This window comes from Chlorocebus sabaeus, chromosome 20 (genome assembly GCF_047675955.1).
Source record: "Chlorocebus sabaeus isolate Y175 chromosome 20, mChlSab1.0.hap1, whole genome shotgun sequence".
In the NCBI taxonomy this organism is placed as follows: Eukaryota; Metazoa; Chordata; class Mammalia; order Primates; family Cercopithecidae; genus Chlorocebus; species Chlorocebus sabaeus.
This window is the reverse complement of record NC_132923.1, coordinates 8269364-8289477: the sequence shown is the minus strand read 5'-3', so window position 1 is coordinate 8289477 and position 20114 is coordinate 8269364. Positions and strand designations below refer to the sequence as shown.

The 20114-nt window shown below is 57.1% G+C and overlaps 2 protein-coding genes across 21 annotated transcripts; both read left to right on the top strand.

The window, feature by feature from the left end:
• Positions 1–24: 24 nt before the first annotated feature.
• ADAM15 (ADAM metallopeptidase domain 15) lies at positions 25–11536 on the top strand. 19 transcript variants are annotated; one of them, XM_037997837.2, is made up of 24 exons: positions 25–225; positions 1429–1535; positions 2168–2244; positions 2659–2737; positions 2899–2975; positions 3067–3259; positions 4549–4614; positions 4694–4762; positions 4842–5011; positions 5146–5230; positions 5719–5867; positions 5954–6128; positions 6416–6508; positions 6631–6935; positions 7025–7220; positions 7486–7563; positions 8656–8728; positions 8954–9092; positions 9514–9583; positions 10171–10245; positions 10332–10402; positions 10662–10718; positions 11003–11127; positions 11218–11536. In XM_037997837.2, the coding sequence occupies exons 1-23, from the start codon at positions 147–149 to the stop codon at positions 11112–11114; spliced, it is 2595 nt and encodes an 864-aa protein (XP_037853765.1). In that variant the 5' UTR covers positions 25–146; the 3' UTR covers positions 11115–11127; positions 11218–11536. The 19 variants fall into 19 exon arrangements, 16 of the variants coding, with proteins under 16 accessions (XP_037853765.1, XP_007975114.2, XP_037853766.1 ...); XR_005240308.2 differs by lacking the exon at positions 11218–11536 and having other exon boundaries at positions 10662–10875; XM_007976923.3 differs by lacking the exon at positions 10332–10402 and having other exon boundaries at positions 1429–1526; positions 10662–10733.
• A 100-nt stretch (positions 11537–11636) lies between these two features.
• EFNA4 (ephrin A4) lies at positions 11637–17896 on the top strand. 2 transcript variants are annotated; one of them, XM_007976941.3, is made up of 5 exons: positions 11637–12017; positions 12497–12654; positions 15140–15426; positions 15775–15843; positions 17207–17518. In XM_007976941.3, the coding sequence occupies exons 2-5, from the start codon at positions 12542–12544 to the stop codon at positions 17341–17343; spliced, it is 606 nt and encodes a 201-aa protein (XP_007975132.1). In that variant the 5' UTR covers positions 11637–12017; positions 12497–12541; the 3' UTR covers positions 17344–17518. The 2 variants fall into 2 exon arrangements, with proteins under 2 accessions (XP_007975132.1, XP_072864433.1); XM_073008332.1 differs by lacking the exon at positions 11637–12017 and having other exon boundaries at positions 12026–12654; positions 17207–17896.
• Positions 17897–20114: the final 2218 nt, after the last annotated feature.

Here is a 20114-nt window from a genome sequence, read left to right as displayed (position 1 = left end):
TGGGGCCAAGTGGGAGGGGGCGGACCGGGGCGGGGCCTGGTGGGTGCGCGGCGCTGCTGGGTGCTCCGAGGCCACCCGGCCGCCGGCCGCTCCTCAGTGCGCTGTTCCGCACTTGCTGCCCTCGCCCGGCCCCAGGCGCCGCTGCCATGCGGCTGGCGCTGCTCTGGGCCCTGGGGCTCCTGGGCGCGGGCAGCCCTCTGCCTTCCTGGCCGCTCCCAAATATAGGTGAGTCGTCGGCCTGTAGTGGGTCGGGGGGCGGACTGGGAGGGAGGTGCAGGAAAGTCGGAAGGCATTAGGGTAATGGGGCCGGACAGAGACCCTGGGAGAGCCCAGCCAGAGCGCGGCCCGACCTGGTCCGTTGTCCTGGGCCTAGGGCCCAGTGACTTGGCGATGGAGTGGCGAGGGAAGGAGAGGGGATGCCGGCGCCCCCTTCCTCCTGCCTGGTCATCCTCTGCGCGATCCCTGCGGACACTTTCAGGCTCAGGTACCAGGTACCGAGGGGTCTGTCCAGCGCCACTTCAAGATCGTGGTGAGAGGGTAGCTGCTCCCCAGGGCTGGCATCTCCGCTGCTCTGGGGCCTAGCTTACCGTTCCACCCGGTGCCAGGGCGCTGAGCGGGCATGGCTTGTAGGGTTTAGTGAAGAGGATTCTCTCTAGCCTGTATTCCAGGCCTGGGGCCGCCAGGCACTCCTCACCCTGGTGCTGTTGCCACCAGTGCCTGGCCGAGCGGGAGGGGCCCGAGAGGAGCCAGGAGAAGGGAGAATTGGCCAGGAAAGAGGCTAGGACACCAACTCCTCCTTGGAACTTTCACTTCCCGCTGCTGTCTTGGGCCGGGACCGAGAGGGCAGGCGCGGGTGGAGTGTCCGGAGGAGAGAGGGCCATTGTGTGCTGGGGGGGTGTGGGGGTGCTCGGGGAGGAAGCAGAGGCTGTAGGCAGCGGGTGTGCCTGACTGGGCATGAGGGTGTTTAGGGAGGTGGGGGTGTTTGCACTGCTTACCCAGAAATGGGCGTTCCTGGCATCTCCGATGTGAGCTAAGGGGAGGGTGAGCGGGCACCCGGCCACAAGGCTTAGCTCAGTCTCAAGAGGGGGCGTTCCTGAAGTGGGGGGAGAGTGATTGGGAGGGAGTGGGAACAGGGGAGGGTCGCTGTGAGAACCTGGGATTGGCCGGAAGGGGACAAGGAGGGCCACAGGCTGAGCAAGCTGAAAGTCTTTCTTGGGGACTTGTGAATGGGTGGGTGGAAAGCCATAAATTAGAGAGACACCCCCTCCTTCGAGTATTTTCCTTTAAGTCTCAACATGCAATGCGGAAGCCCCTCAGGTGTCTAAGGGCCTTGACTGGCTGGGAGCTGGTGGGTCTGAGGGCACCTGCCACCCCCAGCCGTGCTGTCAGTTTCCTCAGTACTGTCTTCGGGTGTCCTGGGACCTGCAGGTGGCACCGAGGAGCAGCAGGCAATGTCAGAGAAGGCCCCGAGGGGGCCCTTGGAGCCCCAGGTCCTTCAGGACGATCTCCCGATTAGCCTCAAAAAGGTGCTTCAGGTGAACTCCCACACCCCTCTAATAAATAAATGAATCCACACACGCCCCTGCATAGTCAGGTGTCTCAAGGCCAAAGCTTGGCTGAGGAGCTGGTGGGTAGAGCTCGCTGTAGTGGGTCTATCCCAGGCCCAGCTGCCTCTCCCACCACACCCCAGCACCTGGCTTCACTTATCTCCCTCTCCCTCTACACGCACATCTGTCTGCCTCAGCCCCACCCAACCCATCCATCTCCACTGGGGAAATTGTGAAGCCAAACTTGCTTTCTTCATCTCATGTTGTCGGTTTTTTCAGTGGGGGGATTTGGAAAGAGTCAGGACCTTACCAAACCACCCCCCAACCCCATTATAAAGCTGAGTCAGAGGAAGGGCTGGGGCTTGTGCTGGGTCCTACATGGTGCTTCCTCTCTGGGCAGGAAGCCGAGAAGGGGCGGCTCAGATACCTTCCTTGACCTCCCCACACAACCCCCCAGAACAATGCCGCAGGCCAGGCAGGGCTTCCTGGCCCCTCCCCTGGGATCCCCCCACCAGTGATCTAATCGCTGGTGCTCTTCTGAGGGCCTTAGGTTTTCTGGTTAGAGAGGCTGGGAGTTGTGGGCAGGTCTAGGGAAGTGACCTGCCCTCTGGTGCCCACAGACCAGTCTGCCTGAGCCCCTGAGGATCAAGTTGGAGCTGGACGGTGACAGTCATATCCTGGAGCTGCTACAGAATAGGTAATAGTGATGGTGGCAACAACAGTGACCACATGGCCAACAACTTGTATAGCATTTATTATGTGCCAGGTGCTAAGTGCTTGTGCTCATTTAATCCTCATAACAACCCTGTAAGGGAGATACTATCATGTATTATTGTCCTTATTTTATACGTGAGGAAGTCAAGGCACAGAGAGATTAAATAACTTGCCCCAGGTCACACAGCTAGTATGTGGTGAAAACCAGATTGGAATTCAAATAAACAGAGTCAGTGGCCCACCCAGTATACTTTGCTGACCTGGTGTCAGGGAGTGGAAAAGTTGGCTGGGGGGTGTTCCCTGGTCCCCAGCCCCACCACCACCTTCAGGCCTCTGCTTGTCAATGCACGACCTGGGAAGTGGCTTGAGCACTGCCTTCTTTTCCTTCACTCCACAGGGAGTTGGTCCCAGGCCGCCCAACCCTGGTGTGGTACCAGCCCGATGGCACTCGGGTGGTCAGTGAGGGACACACTCTGGTGAGTCAGGCCCTCTTGTGCCGTTTTTGGCTTAGGGGAAAGAGGAAGGGGGTAACTGGAAGATGAGAAGACACTGCCTATTTTTACTGTCAAGCTAGACTCCTCGGTTCCAGTCCTGGTCTGCTCTCTGAGACAACACTAATGTTGTTCCTGTGCTGCAGGAGAACTGCTGCTACCAGGGAAGAGTGCAGGGATATGCAGGCTCCTGGGTGTCCGTCTGCACCTGCTCTGGGCTCAGGTATACTGGGCGGATTTGATGACAGTAGAGAAAGTAAGGAGACCCAGGCATGGAGCTGTAATGTTTTCTAACTTCCTTTCTTTTTTCTTAGAGGCTTGGTGGTCCTGTCCCCAGAGAGAAGCTATACGCTGGAGCAGGGGCCTGGGGACGTTCAGGGTCCTCCCATTATTTCCCGAATCCAAGATCTCCACCTGCCAGGCCACACCTGTGTCCTGAGCTGGCGGGAACCTGTACACACTCAGACTCCACCAGAGCACCCCCTGGGACAGCGCCACATTCGCCGGGTGAGGATGAATGGCAGGGGAGTGGGCTTCGCTTGTCTTGAGCGCTGACCCCCAGACACTCAGAGCTATGTGTTCACAGTAACAACAGCTCCTGCGAATGGAGCACTTTCCACATGTTGGGAACTTTATGAACATTAGCTCGTGTACTCCTCCCATACCTAGGAGGTAGGTGCTATCAATAGTTCTATTTTAAAATGAAGAAACCTTACAAAAAGTATCCAGGCATGGTGGCATGCGCCTGTAGTTCCAGCCACTCAGGAGGCCGAAGTGGAAAAATCGCTTGAGCCCAGAAGGCGGAGGTTGCAGTGAGTCGAAATCGAGCCACTACACACCAGCCTGGGTGACAGAGTGAGACCTCATCTCAAAAAAATAAAATAAAATGAAAATAAAATAAAATAAAATAAAATCTAGCTGAGACAGGTTAGGTGGTTTGCCCGAGGTCATACAACTAATAAATGGCCTATCTATATTAGTTGTATTTGGCTAAAACTCTTCATCTGTCTTATGATCCCATTTGCAGAGAGCTCTCACTTGGTTATAGATAATACATAGTTACCAGTGATAAAGCAATATAAACCCAATTTCCTAATTTGTAAAATGAAGATAATAAAACTACTTGCTGCAGAGAGTTGCTGGGAAGATTAAATGAGTCAATATAGATGTGAAGTGCTTAAAACTGTGCCAGGCACATGGTAAGTGACAAGAATTGATATTGGGATTTTTTCAAATTATTATTGTTATTATTATTTGAGACGGAGTCTTGCTCTGTCGCCCAGGCTGGAGTGCAGTGGCTCGATCTCGGCTCACTGCAAGCTCCACCTCCCGGGTTCACGCCATTCTCCTGCCTCAGCCTCCCGAGTAGCTGGGACTACAGGCGCCTGCTACTACGCCCGGCTAATTTTTTGTATTTTTTAGTAGAGACAGGGTTTCACCGTGCTAGCCAGGATGGTCTGGATCTCCTGACCTCGTGATCCGCCCACTTCGGCCTCCCAAAGTGCTAGGATTACAGGCGTGAGCCACCACGCTGGGCTAAATTATTTTTAAAAATTTGAAAAAAAACCACTGAGTTTGGAGCCAGAAAAGCAGGGGTCTACTCCAACCTTTATTATCTACTTCCTGGTCCTCCTTGGCAAGTTCCTGGGCCCTCTGGCCCTCAGTGGCTCATCTGTAAAATGGGCTCTTCACCCTCCTGTTTCACCCACAGAGTAGGAGTGGCTGCCTCTTGGTCAGCCCTGCACAGCTGTTGGCTGCGAGCGGCAGGTTTGCCTGATACTTCTTTTTGTCCGTAGTGGAGGCGGGATGTGGTAACAGAGACCAAGACTGTGGAGCTGGTGATTGTGGCTGATCACTCGGAGGTGAGCCGGCTGGCCCCTGAGCATCCTCCTTCCCCCACACTGTCCTGCCGCCTTTCATGTCACCTCTCTTGGCCTACAGGTCCAGAAATACCGGGACTTCCAGCACCTGCTGAACCGCACACTGGAAGTGGCCCTCTTGCTGGACACAGTGAGTGCTGGACAGGGCAGCCCCCACCCCAGGCCCCTGACCATGACAGCCCCTCTTCTGAGCCCCAGCTCTCTTTCAGTTCTTCCGGCCTCTGAATGTACGAGTGGCACTAGTGGGCCTGGAGGCCTGGACCCAGCGTGACCTGGTGGAGATCAGCCCAAACCCGGCTGTCACCCTCGAAAACTTCCTCCATTGGCGCAGGGCACATTTGCTGCCTCGATTGCCTCACGACAGTGCCCAGCTGGTGACGTAAGGCCCAGACCCAGCCAGAGAGGCCAGTCCTGTCCTGGCCAAATTCACACCCCTTCAGCACCCTACCTCAGCCCCTGAAGCTCTGACCACTGTGGCTTCTGGCTCTGAACTTTGGCCTCTCTGTCCCACAGTGGTACTTCATTCTCTGGGCCTATGGTGGGCATGGCCATTCAGAACTCCATCTGTTCTCCTGACTTCTCAGGAGGTGTGAACATGGTGAGTTATTTCCAGGTCTCCTCCTCGTTCCCAATTCAGTTCCTCCCAAGTGTGGAGGCATTTATTCACTGAAATCCCCCTACAAAGTTGCCCAGCCCCAAAGCTATGGGTATAGAGGGTGGAGATGCGTGATGTGGCCTTTGCAGTCAGGGAGCCCTCACTTGTGGTCAGCTCGTCACAGTGCACACAGTCATCCCCTGTGCAGTCTTCCCATTTCTTGGAGGAGGGTAGGAGGCAGCTGAGGCGCAAAGAACAGAGGTGATCTCCAAGGGCCCACAGTGAGGGAGGGGGACAGAGCTGAGCTAGAGCCCAGGTTTCTGCCATCCAGGCCTGGGTTCTGCTACTTTAGAAGCAATTCAGGAGGGAAGCAGTGCCTGCTGAGTGCCCGTGAGGTCAGACATGGAGGGAACAGAAGCAGAGAGGGTGCTCTGGGCATTGTGGTGGAGGCAGGCTGGGACTGGACCTGCGGTACCGCTCCCCAACGACAGGACCACTCCACCAGCATCCTGGGAGTCGCCTCCTCCATAGCCCATGAGTTGGGCCACAGCCTGGGCCTGGACCATGATTTGCCCGGGAATAGCTGCCCCTGTCCAGGTCCAGCCCCAGCCAAGACCTGCATCATGGAGGCCTCCACAGAGTGAGTAGCTGCAGGATGGAGAGAGGCGGTGGGGCAAGGGGCAGGGAGAGGCCCCCAGCCCCAACCTTCCTTGCCACCCTCCCCAGCTTCCTGCCAGGCCTGAACTTCAGCAACTGCAGCCGACAAGCCCTGGAGAAAGCCCTCCTGGATGGAATGGGCAGCTGCCTCTTTGAACGGCTGCCTAGCCTGCCTCCTATGGCTGCTTTTTGTGGAAATATGTTTGTGGAGCCGGGCGAGCAGTGTGACTGCGGCTTCCCAGATGTGAGCCCCTTTCCCAAAGCCTCGCCCTGCTCACTTCTGTGCCTTCACCCTGGTCATTAGCCCTCTCCCAGCCTCCTGAGCTCCTCTTGGGTTCTGAAGGGACTTCCCACCCCTCTCCTACTGGCTGTGTCTGTGGGGACAGCACATGGATTGTTCGTCTCTAACCCTTGCTTGCTGTGTAGTTCTGGGTGTCCTTCTGGTCTTGGCCTGTGGGAGGAGGAGGGATTGGAGGGAGGCTCACAGGCCCCACCTGCTCTGATGCCTGGCCCCCGTGCTCCTGCCCACAGGACTGCGGCGATCCCTGCTGTGATTCCTCAACCTGCCAGCTGAGGCCAGGGGCACAGTGTGCATCCGACGGACCCTGTTGTCAAAATTGCCAGGTGGGTAGAGACTAGACTGGCCACCCAGAGCTCACCTGCCGGGGCCAAGGTGGAAAGGGTCATTCTGACCCCCTAGCTGGATTTACCCAGTGCCCACACTGATGCTCATCCACCCTCGACAGCTACGCCCGTCTGGCTGGCAGTGTCGTCCTACCAGAGGGGATTGTGACTTGCCTGAATTCTGCCCAGGAGACAGCTCCCAGTGTCCCCCTGATATCAGCCTAGGGGATGGCGAGCCCTGCGCTGGTGGGCAAGCTGTGTGCATGCATGGGCGTTGTGCCTCCTATGCCCAGCAGTGCCAGTCACTTTGGGGACCTGGAGCCCAGCCCGCTGCACCACTTTGCCTCCAGACAGCCAATACTCGGGGAAATGCCTTTGGGAGCTGTGGGCGCAACCCCAGTGGCGGCTATGTGTCCTGTACCCCTAGGTAAGTGAGGAAACCTGGCTCCTCCTTTGGGTTTCTGGGAGTCTTGGCCCTGCTTCTACTAACCTGTGTGCCCTTCCCCCTCCTCCCAGAGATGCCATTTGCGGGCAACTCCAGTGCCAGACAGGTAGGACGCAGCCTCTGCTGGGCTCCATCCAGGATCTACTCTGGGAGACAATAGATGTGAATGGGACTGAGCTGAACTGCAGCTGGGTGCACCTGGACCTGGGCAGTGATGTGGCCCAGCCCCTCCTGACTCTGCCTGGCACAGCCTGTGGCCCTGGCCTGGTGAGCAGCCTGGGTGGGCAAGACCAGGTGTGAGAAGGGACATTTGGACCACGGTGAAGTGCCCAGACTTCACCGTTCACCAATGTCAAAGGCAGGGACTCCAAGGGAAGTCAGCTTCTTACTTCAGATGGAGCAAAGCCTATCAACCCACTACGCGCTGGTTTCCCCATATGTAAACGCAGGGTGTGACCTCAACCTTGTTGGCCTCCCAGTCCCATTAAAACTCTGTGGGACTCTGATCCAGGCTTTTCTCTCCCTGGGTCAGGTGTGCATAGACCATCGATGCCAGCGTGTGGATCTCCTAGGGGCACAGGAATGTCGAAGCAAATGCCATGGACATGGGGTGAGCAGGGATGGGGGAAGTGGAAGGGGAGCAGAGAGCCTCTAGAGAGGAAAAGGATGCTGGGCTTTGGAAACAGACATATCTGGGTTCTAATCCTTGCTCTACTACTTCCTAGTTGTGTGACCTCAGGCTGGTTACTAATTTTGCTGAGCTCAGTTTCCCCACCTATCAAATGGCTATAATAATAGTATCCCCATCTAGGGCACATGAGGTGAGTATGAAAGCATCTAGCACAGGCTGGGCACGGTGGCTCACGCCTATAATCACAGTTTTGTTTGTTTGTTTTGTTTTGAGACAGGGTCTTGCTCTGTTGCCTAGGCTGGAGTGCAATGGCGTGAACTCGGCTCACTGCAACCTCTGCCTCCCAGGCTCAATTGTTTCTCTTGCTTCAGCCTCCCTACTAGCTGGGATTACAGGCACCCACCCACACCCAGCTAATTTTTTTATTTTCAGTAGAGATGGGTTTCACCATGTTGGCCAGGCTAATCTCAAACTTCTGACCTCAAGTGATCCGCCCGCCTTGGCCTCCCAAAGTGCTGGGATTACAGGGGTGAGCCACTGCACCCAGCCAAATCATAGTACTTTGGGAGGCCAAGGCAGGAGGATCACTTGAGGCCAGGAGTTCAAAACCAGCCTGGTCAACATAGTGAGACTTCGTCTCTATCAAGGAAAAATTTAAAAATTAGGCCTGCTGGTGCACACCTGTGCTCCCAGCTACTTGGGAGGCCAAGGCAGGAAGATTGCTTCAGCCCAGGAGTTCGGGGCTGCAGTGAGCCATAATTGCACCACTGCACTCCAGCCTGGGCAACAGAGTGAGACTCCATCTTACTTGCTGTCTAAAATAAAATAAAACAAAACAAAACAAACACAAAGAAGGCAAGCATGTACCACAGTGCCCAGCACACAGAAGGTGCTCAGTAAGTGTTAGTTTGATCTAATTTGCTCTGGTGTGGATAAAGACCCTCCAGGCTCTCTCTACACATCATACCAAGCACAACCCCCAGTTGTAGAAATGTGAGATCTTGAAAAGCTAGAGACAAGGAAATAGTTCCAGAGTGCAGCATTCCTCATTGCTCACCTTGTACCTCCTAGGTCTGTGACAGCAACAGGCACTGCTACTGTGAGGAGGGCTGGGCACCCCCTGACTGCACCACTCAGCTCAAAGGTGGCATGGGGTTGGGGGACAGGGGCAGCTGGGAGGGCAAAGTGGCTCACGCTTTATTTTTCCCCCTCAGCCCTCTCTTTCTGACCCCCCTTTGCTGCTGGTTCCCTGAGTCTGCCCCTTGACCCCTTCACTCTCCCTGATCACTTGACTTCACTCCCTGCCCCCTGCGCCTTCATGGCTCTAGAGTCCTTAGCCCTGCCCTCTAAACCTGACTTCCGCCCACAGCGACCAGCTCCCTGACCACAGGGCTGCTCCTCAGCCTCCTGGTGTTATTGGTCCTGGTGATGCTTGGTGCCAGCTACTGGTACCGTGCCCGCCTGCACCAGCGACTCTGCCAGCTCAAGGGACCCACCTGCCAGTACAGGTATGAGCATCACCTCCCTGCTACCACTTCCTTTAACTGGGGACAGTGCTGAAGGCTGCCTCACCTCTGCAGCCCCTGCAACCTGGTTCTGAGCCCCAAGCCCCTTGGACCTTAAACTTGCTGACTGCCATACCCCACACCTCCCTTCCCTATATGCACCCACAGCTTTTTACCTCACAGCTGTGCCCCTGTCGGGTGGCTGGAGTGCTAGGGCCATTTCTCCCCAGGAGCTCCTGTGCTGGATAAGTGGGGTCTTCTCTCAAGCTAATAAATAACGCCCCCACGGGCCCCCACCACAGTTTTCCCTATACCACACATAAGTGCCTGCAAAGAAAGGGTTAACCCCACTCAAGGATGGCATAAGGTAGAGAACAGGGTCTGAGGCTGGGCCCTCTCCCTTCTTGCCTTTCCTTATGCATAGGGCAGCCCAGTCTGGTCCCCCTGAACGGCCAGGACCTCCGCAGAGGGCCCTGCTGGCACGAGGCACTAAGGTGAGTCCCAGATGCCAGAGGAAGGGGACTCCACCTTGGCCGGGCATCCAGCTTGGACCCTGGGGGGTGCACATTAAAGGCTCCAGACTCAGAGAAAGGCTAGCACTGCCCAAGAGTCAGTCGAAGGAGTCAGGGCCAGCCCTGCCCTGCCTTCCCCTCCCCTGCCTACAGGCAGAGAAGCTGAGTCCAGAAGAGTGGGGAGGGCAGCCAGCTGGAGCAGGGGCTGCTGGGCTCCATCCACTGGCCAAGAGGTGGCTTTGAGAGGTGGGTCTATCTGTGCCCCCAGCAGTGACCCCAGGAGGGCACAAGGGCAGTGGTGCTCAGAATGGCCTTCCGTGGGCCCAGGTCACCATGTTAGAAGGGCTGGTGAGCACCCCCGCCCTGAGCCCTCTGCTTGGATGATGGGAGTGTGTGCACACCTCCTCCCCACTTGCTCCCCACCTGCATGCACCTGCATAACTGCATGCACAGCACCCACTGCCCTGGGCCCCTGCCAGCCCTCCCTGGGCACTGACCCTTCTCTGCCCACTCTGTCTCTCTGCTTCCTCTTCCCCCTCTGTGCCCATCTGCCCCTCCTGCCCTCTCAGCAGGCTAGTGCTCTCGGCTTCCCGGCCCCCCCTTCCAGGCCGCTGCCGCCTGACCCTGTGCCCAAGAGACTCCAGGTAAATCTGGGCCAGGGCCCGCCCTGAGCCAAGGCAGGTGGGAGGCTTGGTACCCAACTGCAGTTCTCATCCCTGCTCCCTGCCAGTGGTGCTCTTCATTAGGTGATCGGGGTGCCCCTCAGCCTTCAGACACTCTGAGCCCCAGAAGCAGCAAAGGGTGAGCCTCCTGCCTTGGTTTCTACCACCATCTGGTGGTCAGTGGCGGGACTGCAGTCGGCCAGGGACTCCGCGGTTGACCTACACCTTCCTCCCCTGAGACATCAGCTGGCATGCCTCCAAACCCTCTGCGCATGCCCTCATTCTCTCCTGCCCCCTGGCTGACTTTGCATGTTGACTTGAACCCCTCTGGGGAATCTCTATGCATGTCCACAGCCCCTGGTTATGCTCTCACAGCCACTGCCCCTCTCTCTGTTCAGGCTGAGCTGGCTGACCGACCCAATCCCCCTACCCGCCCTCTGCCCGCTGACCCGATGGTGAGAAGCCCGAAGGTAACGGTGGGGGGAGAGAAGGGCACGGCCTCTCCCCCCATCTAGGGCTGTGGTGCTGGTAGCCATGACGGTGGTGGCCGTGGCGAGATGCCCCCTCAGTGCATGAGGGCACATATCCAGGTGGTGCCATTAATGGTGACAGGTTTGTTTGCAGACAAGGGTGACCGATGGTGCTGCCCCCAAGCTGGTGTTCCCCAGCACCAGTGCGTTGGGGGTGGGCAACGTGACACCCCCCCACCTAAGCCGGCCTCCTGCCTTCTCTTCCTCAGTCTCAGGGGCCAGCCAAGCCCCCACCCCCAAGGAAGCCACTGCCTGCCGACCCCCAGGGCCGGTGCCCATCCGGTGACCTGCCAGGCCCAGGAGCTGGAATCCCGCCCCTAGCGCTACCCTCCAGGTAGGAGGAGCCCTGGGGATGGGTGGGCGGGGTGAGTGACCTGGGGGAAGGGGGTCTCTGACCCTTTTTTCTCGGCTTCCCGCACTCCAGACCAGCGCCACCGCCTCCGACAGTGTCCTCGCTCTACCTCTGACCTCTCTGGAGGTTCCGCTGCCTCCAAACCGGACTTAGGACTTCAAGAGGGGGGCGTGCCCTCTGGAGTCCCCTACCATGACTGAAGGCGCCAGAGGCTGGACGCGGTGTCTTAAGGCTCCGGGCACCGCCACGCGCTGTCAAGCAGCACTCTAGGGACCGGCGGCGTCGTTGCAGCTGGGGCTTCGGGAGGGGCTGGGGGTTGGAAGGGGTTGAGGGAGGTCCGCACAGCCTGTCTCTGCTCAGCTGCAATAAACGTGACATCTTGGGAGCGTTACGCAGTTTGTCTGCTTCTAGAAGTCGGGTCGCTCCTGCTGCGGTTCCAGGTCTGGCCGCCAGGAGACGCTGCTGCCTCAGATGAGGGCGGGCTGTGTGGGGCGCGAGTACCAGAATGGGTCGGCGTGTGTCCCCGGGATGCTCGCGGCTTCCCTCTGCCCAGACTGGGGTGGCTTTCGGCGCAATCTGTCAAGCCGTTGGACCTGCCGTCCCTACTCTGACCACTGGCTGGGAAAAGAGGATCTGGCTGGTGTTCTCAGAGCCCAGGAGCCAGGGCGGAGCCGGGCGGCGGCTGCTCCCACGATCCCAAGGCGGCGCACCTGCCTCCTCCCCCTCCGCAGCCGCCACCTGAGGGATCCGGAACAAAGGTGCTTTGTACAGGCTACAACCACCTCATTACTTCGTCTTCGGGACTGGGGCCGCGTGGGCCCCCAGCCCGGATCGAAGGTGTGGAGCGGCAAGGGACAGACGCCAATCCCAAAGTGAGCATCTCTAACGCGCCACCTAAGGCTTTTTAGGGAAGGTGGTCCCAGAAGTTGTGTTGTCCCTTCCGCTTGCACTATCCCTAGATTTGCAAAGAAAACGGGGCAGTGTATGAAGGTGGTTGGATAGGCTAAGGTTATGTACCCTTATTTAAAATCTTCCAAACTTCTAATAAGGCAGTCTACCCAGGACTAAAGCAGACACGAAAGGGATGACCTCCCTAAAAATATTGCTGTTGGAATACGTCCTTCCTCCCCGTCCCCTCGCAGTGAGGTGCAGCCTCAGCGGAAGCTTTGGCTAACCCGGCGTGTGCTGCGGTGCACAGAGGGTTAACTGGAGTTGGCGCTGGATGGAGAGGAGGAGACGCGCTCCCATTGGCGGAAAGTTATCCAGGGCGGGGTCTGTGAATCTCTGCACCCCACCCCCCTTTCCACAACCCCCCTCTTCACTTTGTACCTTTCTCGCCTCGATTGTGAAGCGGGCCGGGACCTGCCAGGCCAGACCAAACCGGACCTCGGGGGCGATGCGGCTGCTGCCCCTGCTGCGGACTGTCCTCTGGGCCGCGTTCCTCGGCTCCCCTCTGCGCGGGGGCTCCAGCGTCCGCCACGTCGTCTACTGGAACTCCAGTAACCCCAGGTAGCCGGGCCGAACCGGGCGAGCGCCTAGCCAAGTCTGCGCGCTCCCGGGCTTTGCGCGCGCCCGCCACCCGCTCTGTGCGCGGCGCCGCCTGAAGCTGGCCGCGCGTCGGGGCTCCTTTGTTTGAGCCGGCAGGGAAGGGGGGAAGGGGGAAAGGGGGAGGGGCGAGGCGCGCCCTGGGTCTCCCCACAGCCCGCATGTGTTGGGGGGCAGGCAGAAGACCCCAGCCCCGAGGGTTGTCTAGGGGGTCTTGGAGCATGGACCTGGGGGGGCCTTTACCGGCACTCCGGGCTCCACCCCCCTCACTGCCCTCCTGGCATCCCCAGCCTCCCGCCGGCAGGAGCTGGGGCTGGCGAACTTGAGATCAAGGGAGGGGGCTTTACTCTTGTGAAAGAGCGTGGGTTACTCTCCTGCCCGCTGGGTCTCACCTCTGGCTCTTGCTCTGTTTCCTGATCTCATTTGCTATCTCTGCTTTCATCTCTGTCTTTATTGGTCCTTCTGTTTCTTTCCAGTGTCAGCCCTGCCCTTCTAGCCGAATCACCTCTGGGCAAGTCTCGTGACCCTCCTAACCTCATTTATCTCACCTGTATAATGGGCTAATAATACCTAGTACCCTGGGAAGTCCGGCGGGGTAAGTGAGGTCATGTGTGTGAAAGAAGCTCAGGCTGTACAGATATAAACTATTATTTCTTTCTCTCTCCTGAGCTGCCTGCCTTTGAACCTCAGTATATTTTACTGTTTCCAACCCCTTCCCCAAGTCTCCATGTCTCTTCTGTTTCCCAGCTGTTTTTCTTTCTGATTTTCTACTTGAGACAATCTGTGACTCTATTCATTTCTTCACTTACTAACACTTATTTATTAAACACATACTGTGTGTGCCCAGCCCTGTGATAGGTTGCAGGGGATTAACTATATAGATGAGAAGATCAAGACCCTGCCCTCTGGGATTCCACAGACTCTGTAGAACAGGCAGCAGAGCCTGCGTAAAGACAGGTCATTACACTACCAAGTGATAAGAGCTTTTGTTGTCCTTGGACTCTGAATTCCTCTATCTCTGTCACAGACCAATGCTTCTGGATCGCTTGGAGGACCTGTTAAAAATTCAGGTTTCTCACTCCCCAATCTCAAGGTTTCTGGTTCATTCATTCAATCCACAAATATTTATTGAACACTGTCTTGTGCTGGACACTTTTCCAGGCATGGGGAATGTGGTAGAACAAAACTTACCAAGGCCCTGTCCTTGCTCAGCTTGTGTTCTAGGAAGTCTGGACTGGCTAAGCCCAGGAATCTTCATTTCAAATCAGAACTGATACAGGTGGGCCTTGGACCACCCATTGGAGGCTTTTCCTACGTCACGCTTCGCTGTGTTTGTGGTATGGAGGGTGGTTCATGCAGCATTCAGTACTGTGGGGAGCAACCTGTTCCAGCCCTTCCCACATGTGCTGGCTTCCCCAGGCAGCTCCCAAGAGGTGGGGAAGGGAGTGCTGAGAAGACTGAAGACTGGGTAGTATGTGGACTCCCCCCATGCCTGGCACTTGCTCCTCCTGGCCAAAAAAGGAAGGCACCTAGCACCCACTCCCTCATTCTTTTTTTTGTTGTTGTTGTTAATTTTTAGAATTTAGAGACAGGGTCTTGCTCTGTCACCCAGGCTGTAGTGCGGTAACATGATAATAGCTTGCTACAGGAACTCATGGACTCAAAGGATCCTCCCGCCTCAGCCTCCCAAGTAGCTGGGACTACAGGATTGCACCACCACACGTGGCCTTTATTTATTTATTTATTTATTTATTTATTTATTTATTTATTTATGGTAGAGACAGTCTCACCATGTTGCCCAGGCTGGTCTTGAACTCCTGGCCTCAAGCAGTCCTCCCACCTCGGCCTCCCAAAGTACTGGGATTCAGATACTAGCCACCACACCTGGCCTCCCTCATTCTTTTTTTTACCATGACATTCTTTTCACCCTTGGGTTGAAGTCTAAAGGACAGTGTTCCTCACTTTATATCTGTGTTTGAGGAGACCTTTCCCAACCCCTGTCTCCTCCTCTGTATCTGCAGCTGCACTGTGTGCAACTGTACTTCCTGCCTCTGCCCAGCTTCTCCACAGCATCCATCCACCTGACATTGATCAAGCCTGGTGCTGTACCACGTTGAGTGTTGGGCACTGGGGCTAGAGAGGTGTGTGGCAGCTCCACCCTGAAAGATAGGGCGTGGTGACCCTCCTTCTGGCATCTAAGCTGTGTGGTTATGGGCACTGCAGGTCTTAGCCTCTCGGAACCTGTGAATCAATCATTTCATCCATTTCTTGCACTCTTTTTGTCTCTCAAGAGTTGTCAGTCTGGGGACCTTGGGTCTTCCTGAGCTTCTCTGTCACCCATGGGTGGAGGAGAGGCTGGCAGGGGCCTCTGAGAAGGGGTGTCTCTGGCCTCCATGGCCATGGTGTGGTGCCCTCCCCTCCTCAGCCCACCCCTGTCTTATGCCTGCAGGCTGCTTCGAGGAGACGCCGTGGTGGAGCTGGGCCTCAACGATTACCTAGACATTGTCTGCCCCCACTATGAAGGCCCAGGGCCCCCTGAGGGCCCCGAGACGTTTGCTTTATACATGGTGGACTGGCCAGGCTATGAGTCCTGCCAGGCAGAGGGCCCCCGGGCCTTCAAGCGCTGGGTGTGCTCCCTGCCCTTCGGCCACGTCCAATTCTCAGAGAAGATTCAGCGCTTCACACCCTTCTCCCTCGGTTTTGAGTTCTTACCTGGAGAGACTTACTACTACATCTGTGAGTGGCCAAGGGCACACTGGATACCTCTTGGGAAGGGTAGGGAGGGGGAAGGAGAGACCTAGGAAGAGGAGGAGCTGGGTCTCTAATGTACACTGGGTTGGGGCCTGGGCTGAACTGAGGACTGAGGAGGGAAATGTCTAGTAAGGCAAAAGTAGGAGGAGCTAGGAAAGGGGGCCAGGGAGATGAGAGGCCTGGATGGGGCCTGATACATGGGTGTGGCCCCAAAGTAAGGAAACGCTTTCCCGGGACCTGTAGAGAAGAAAAGCTGGGAGGGTCTGAAACAGTTTGAGGCATACAAAGGGGTGACTCCCTTTGCTAACTTCTTCCCAATTTCCCACTACCCAGCGGTGCCCACCCCAGAGAGTTCTGGCCAGTGCTTGAGGCTCCAGGTGTCTGTCTGCTGCAAGGAGAGGAGTAAGTGGGTTGGGGGCATGGACCCTACTGGCTAATGTGGGGCCTTGGGAAGGAGGGAAGGAGTGAGAAGAATCTAGGAGCATCAGACTCCAGGGGTCCTGGTGAAGCTTCAAGCTGTGGTCTCTTCTCCCCATTTAGCCTTGTGGGAGCTTCTACTGCACCATCCTCTCCCCACTTCTGTTTTGTTTTGTTTTGAGACGGAGTCTCTCTCTGTTGCCCAGGCTGGAGTGCAGTGGCGCGATCTTGGCTTACGCAAGCTCTGCCTCCCGGGTTCATGCCATTCTCCTGCCTCACCCTCCTGAGTAGCTGGGACTACAGGCACCCACCACCATGCACGGCTAATTTTTTGTATTTTTAGTAGAGACGGGGTTTCACTGTGTTAGCCAGGATGGTCTCAATCTCCTGACCTCATGATCTGCCCGCCTCGGCCTCCCAAAGTGCTGGGATTACAGGCGTGAGCCACCGCCCCCAGCTCCCCCACTTCTTTTTTAAGAGACAGGGTCTTGCTGTGTTGCCCAGGCTGGAATGCAGTGGCACAATCATACTTCACCACAGCCTCAAACTCCTGAGTTCAAACGATTCTCCTGCCTCAGCTTCCCGAGTAGCTGGGATTACAGGTGCCTGCCGCCACAACTCACAGCTGGCTAAATTATTTTTTATTTTTTGTAGAGATAGGAGCTCACTGTGTTGCCCAGGCTGGTCTTGAACTCCTGACCTCAAGAGATCTCCTGCCTCCCAAAGCACTGGGATTACAGGCGTGAGCCACCATGTCTTGTGTGGCCTCACTGCACACTTTTTTTTTTTTTTTTTAAGACAGAGTCTCGCTCTGGCTCTGTCGCCCATGGCTGGAGTACAGTGGTGCGATCTCAGCTTACTCCAACCTCACCCTCCGGGTGCAAGCAATTCTCCTGCCTCAGTCCGCCGAGTAGCTAGGACTACAGGCGTGCGCCACCCAGCTATTTTTTTTTTTTTAGTAGAGGCAGAGTTTCACTATGTTGGCCAGGCTGGTCTCAAACTCCTGGCCTCAAGTGATCCGCTCGCCTCAGCCTTCCAAAGTGCTGGGATTACAGGCGTGAGCCATCACACCCGACGTACTGTACACTTTTTTAAGCTGGGCCAAGAGAATGGGGTGTCCAGGGGCAAGGCCCTTCAAGGCCTTAGCTGAGTTGGTTGTCTCTATTGGCAATTTTGAGGAGGCTTGGAAGTTGGGGCTTAGAAAGGATGAGGTCGTAGATCATGGGAAGGGATTGGCTGGTTTGGGAGACCCTGGAGGATGGTAAAGGAGGGAACTGCTAATGGGAAGGGGAGGAAGGAGGCTGGTAAAGTGGGAGGACTGATCAGTGCTACCCCCTCCCCCTCACAGAGTCTGAGTCAGCCCATCCTGTTGGGAGCCCTGGAGAGAGTGGCACATCAGGGTGGCGAAGGGGGGACACTCCCAGCCCCCTCTGTCTCTTGCTATTACTGCTGCTGCTGATTCTTCGTCTTCTGCGAATTCTGTGAACCAAGCAGACCTTCCCTCTCACCCCAAGGAGCCAGAGCCCTCCCAAGATCCCCTGAAGGAGGGGGATCCTTGCTGCCTGCACTGGGGGTACCCATTCAGACCGACAAGATGGAGCATTGATGGAGGAGATCAGAGGGTCTGAGGTGACCCTTGCAGGTGCCTGTCCCCTCATCACAGGCTAAAGAAGAGCAGCAGACAGCCCTGGACACTCTGAAGCAGAGGCAAGACAAACACAGGTGCTTTGCAGGCTGCTCTGAGGGTCTCAGCCCATCCCCCAGGAAGACTGGGATTTGGTACGATCAAATCCTCAAGCCAGCTGGGGGCCAAGGCTGAAGACCTGGGGACAGGTGGATTGCTGGACCAGGGCAAAGAAGAAGCCCTGCCATCTGTGCCCTGTGGGCCTTTTCCCTGGGGCAGCACCTTGCCCTCCCCACGGGGTCACTCACTTGTCTTCTGTGAAGACGGACTCTTCATGAGGTTGAATTTCATGCCAGTTTGTATTTTTATAAGTATCTAGACCAAACCTTCAATAAACCACCCATCTTTTTGTTGCTCTCCCCAACCTACTGCCCTCAGGCCCCTTCCCTGATAGCAGGACTCCCTGTGGCCTGTACTCTTCAGCTTAGCTTGGCCTGACCTCCATGCCAGCTGTGCTCAGGCCATCCATGCCAGGCCTCAGTGGGCACCCCTCTGGGCAATGTGGGTGGGTGCCAGCAGCAGCTGTGGAGCTTGGCACCCTCTCTCACCTCCCCAACCGGCTTCCTGTGCTGAGGAGGGGCAGATGCTCCTGACAGCCCATCCACTTGGGGCCCTGCCCAAGTCCTGCTAGCACCAAGCCGGGTGCCCAGCAAAAGCAAGGGGTAGTATTAATAGAAAGACAGCATCTGGGTTTCAGAATGCCTGGGTCCCTGAGAGTTGGTCATCCCTCCCCCTCCCCAAGGGCACTCTGGGCGGTGCCTGGCCTAGAACTGGGAAGGTGGGGTCAGATCAAAGCCGCCTTCCCCAGCGGCCTCTTTGTTCCTAGCTTTTATAAGGAGGAGGAGGTGGGGCTGAGGAGGGAGGGCCCCCTCTGCTCTCAGCCCACACTGTCTCTTCCACCTCTGGTAGGCGAGGCTATGATCCCCACAAGGCGAAGTGGGGCCCTCTTTCTGAATGGTGTCCTGGATGGTGCCTGGGTAAGGGGCGCCCCTTCCCCTGCAGCTGTACTTTACCCGCCCCGGTGCCCCGCAGCCTCCACCGGCACGGTGCCAGCCCGCCTGGCACCGAGCCAGCGATCGATAGGTGGATGTTGTGCTGATTAGCTCGGCCCGGCTGCGGCAGCGAGAGGCAGCGTGTGAACACGGTTAGGGGGGCGGGGGGAGACGGCGGTGGCGGGAGGGAGGGCGCTAGGGGTCCAGAGACTGACACAGAGGTGCTAGGGTTTGCGAACCCCTCCCCCACCCCTTTGCACACCTAGGTCAGATCCCGGTCTCGCTCGGAGCGGGTGGGGGCCCTCTCCCCCACCACCATGCACCGATTTCGGCTGCCATCGTTCATGTTAATTCTATTGCTCTGGCTGAGGCCTTGGGTGGAGGGCAACACTGCGGGCAGAGCAGACTCCAGTCAGTCCCTTCCCCCATTCGAGGCCACCTTTCAGAAAACGCCTCTTGTAGGTAGGTGCATGTATCAGGGCCTTCACCCCAAACCTTGATCTTTAGCGGGGGCGAGGGTCTGGGGCTCGAAGGAGAGGGTGTAGTCGGCTGAAGGAGAAGCTATGGGCTAGGTCTTCAGGTCCTGGGTTCAAGTTCCATCTTTACAGTCATCCAGGAGGGTGTCTATACGTTGCTATAGAACCCGGCTTACTGCTACCTCCGCCCCTCCCAAGTGAAGCCATAGGCTGAGTAGACTGGGAGCGACTGGTTAGCAGCCCTTGCCCTGGACTGAGAACTGTGGGGGTCTCACCCGGCTCCCAGCGGCCCCAGGCCACCCCTCTTTTCGCGGAACCAGGCGGGCGCGCTCGCTCCCGCGGCTGGGGCTGGCGCGCGGATGCGCGGCTGATAAGAACGCATGTGCGAAAGAGACGCGGGGCCCAGTCAGCTTTCCCCGCACTCAGACGCACGCCCTAAATGTCGGGCGCTCCCACTTGACGCGGACACACGCCCCTGCCGGCCGCCAAGCCCCTTGCAGGTGCAAGGGCGGATGCCTCAGCTACCGCGGGAGCTTGGCAGGGGAGGTGGTGGGGGCTGGGGGAGTCATAAGCTTAGGCCCGCCCAACCACAGGCGCTCAGGCCAAGCCGGCCTTCCCTACACACACTTTGCTCATAGCATGCGCGGGCGGCTGATTCAGTCCCGGGGCGCGTCCCCATGGAAAGCCAGGGCCGAGTCCACTCATGGGGCCGAGACGGGCTGCAGGCGCTGGGAGGTCTTCCCCACGAGAAGCCCTCGAGGCGTGTTCCAGGGCGCGGTTCCAGGAGGCTGGGCAGGCCTGAAAGTTTTGGGGCGTAACCGATCTCCCCTAAACTCAGTAGCGCTAGGCGGCTCAGGGTGGGGCCCTCAATTTGCTGGGCCTGCCCTAGTCTCTCCCAAATAGATGTGAAAACTCCACTCATCTTTACCTCGCCCTATCTCCTTGTTTAAGAGCCTGAGAGTCTCTGCGACCGGGAATCCTGCTCCACACTTTCTGGGGTTGCAAATCTCCCTTTTCTTCTCCAGATTCAACCCTGAAGTTTTGTTCTTTTTCTGTCACCTCCCCCCATTTTCTTCTTCCCTTTTATTAGTTCCTTCTTTCCTT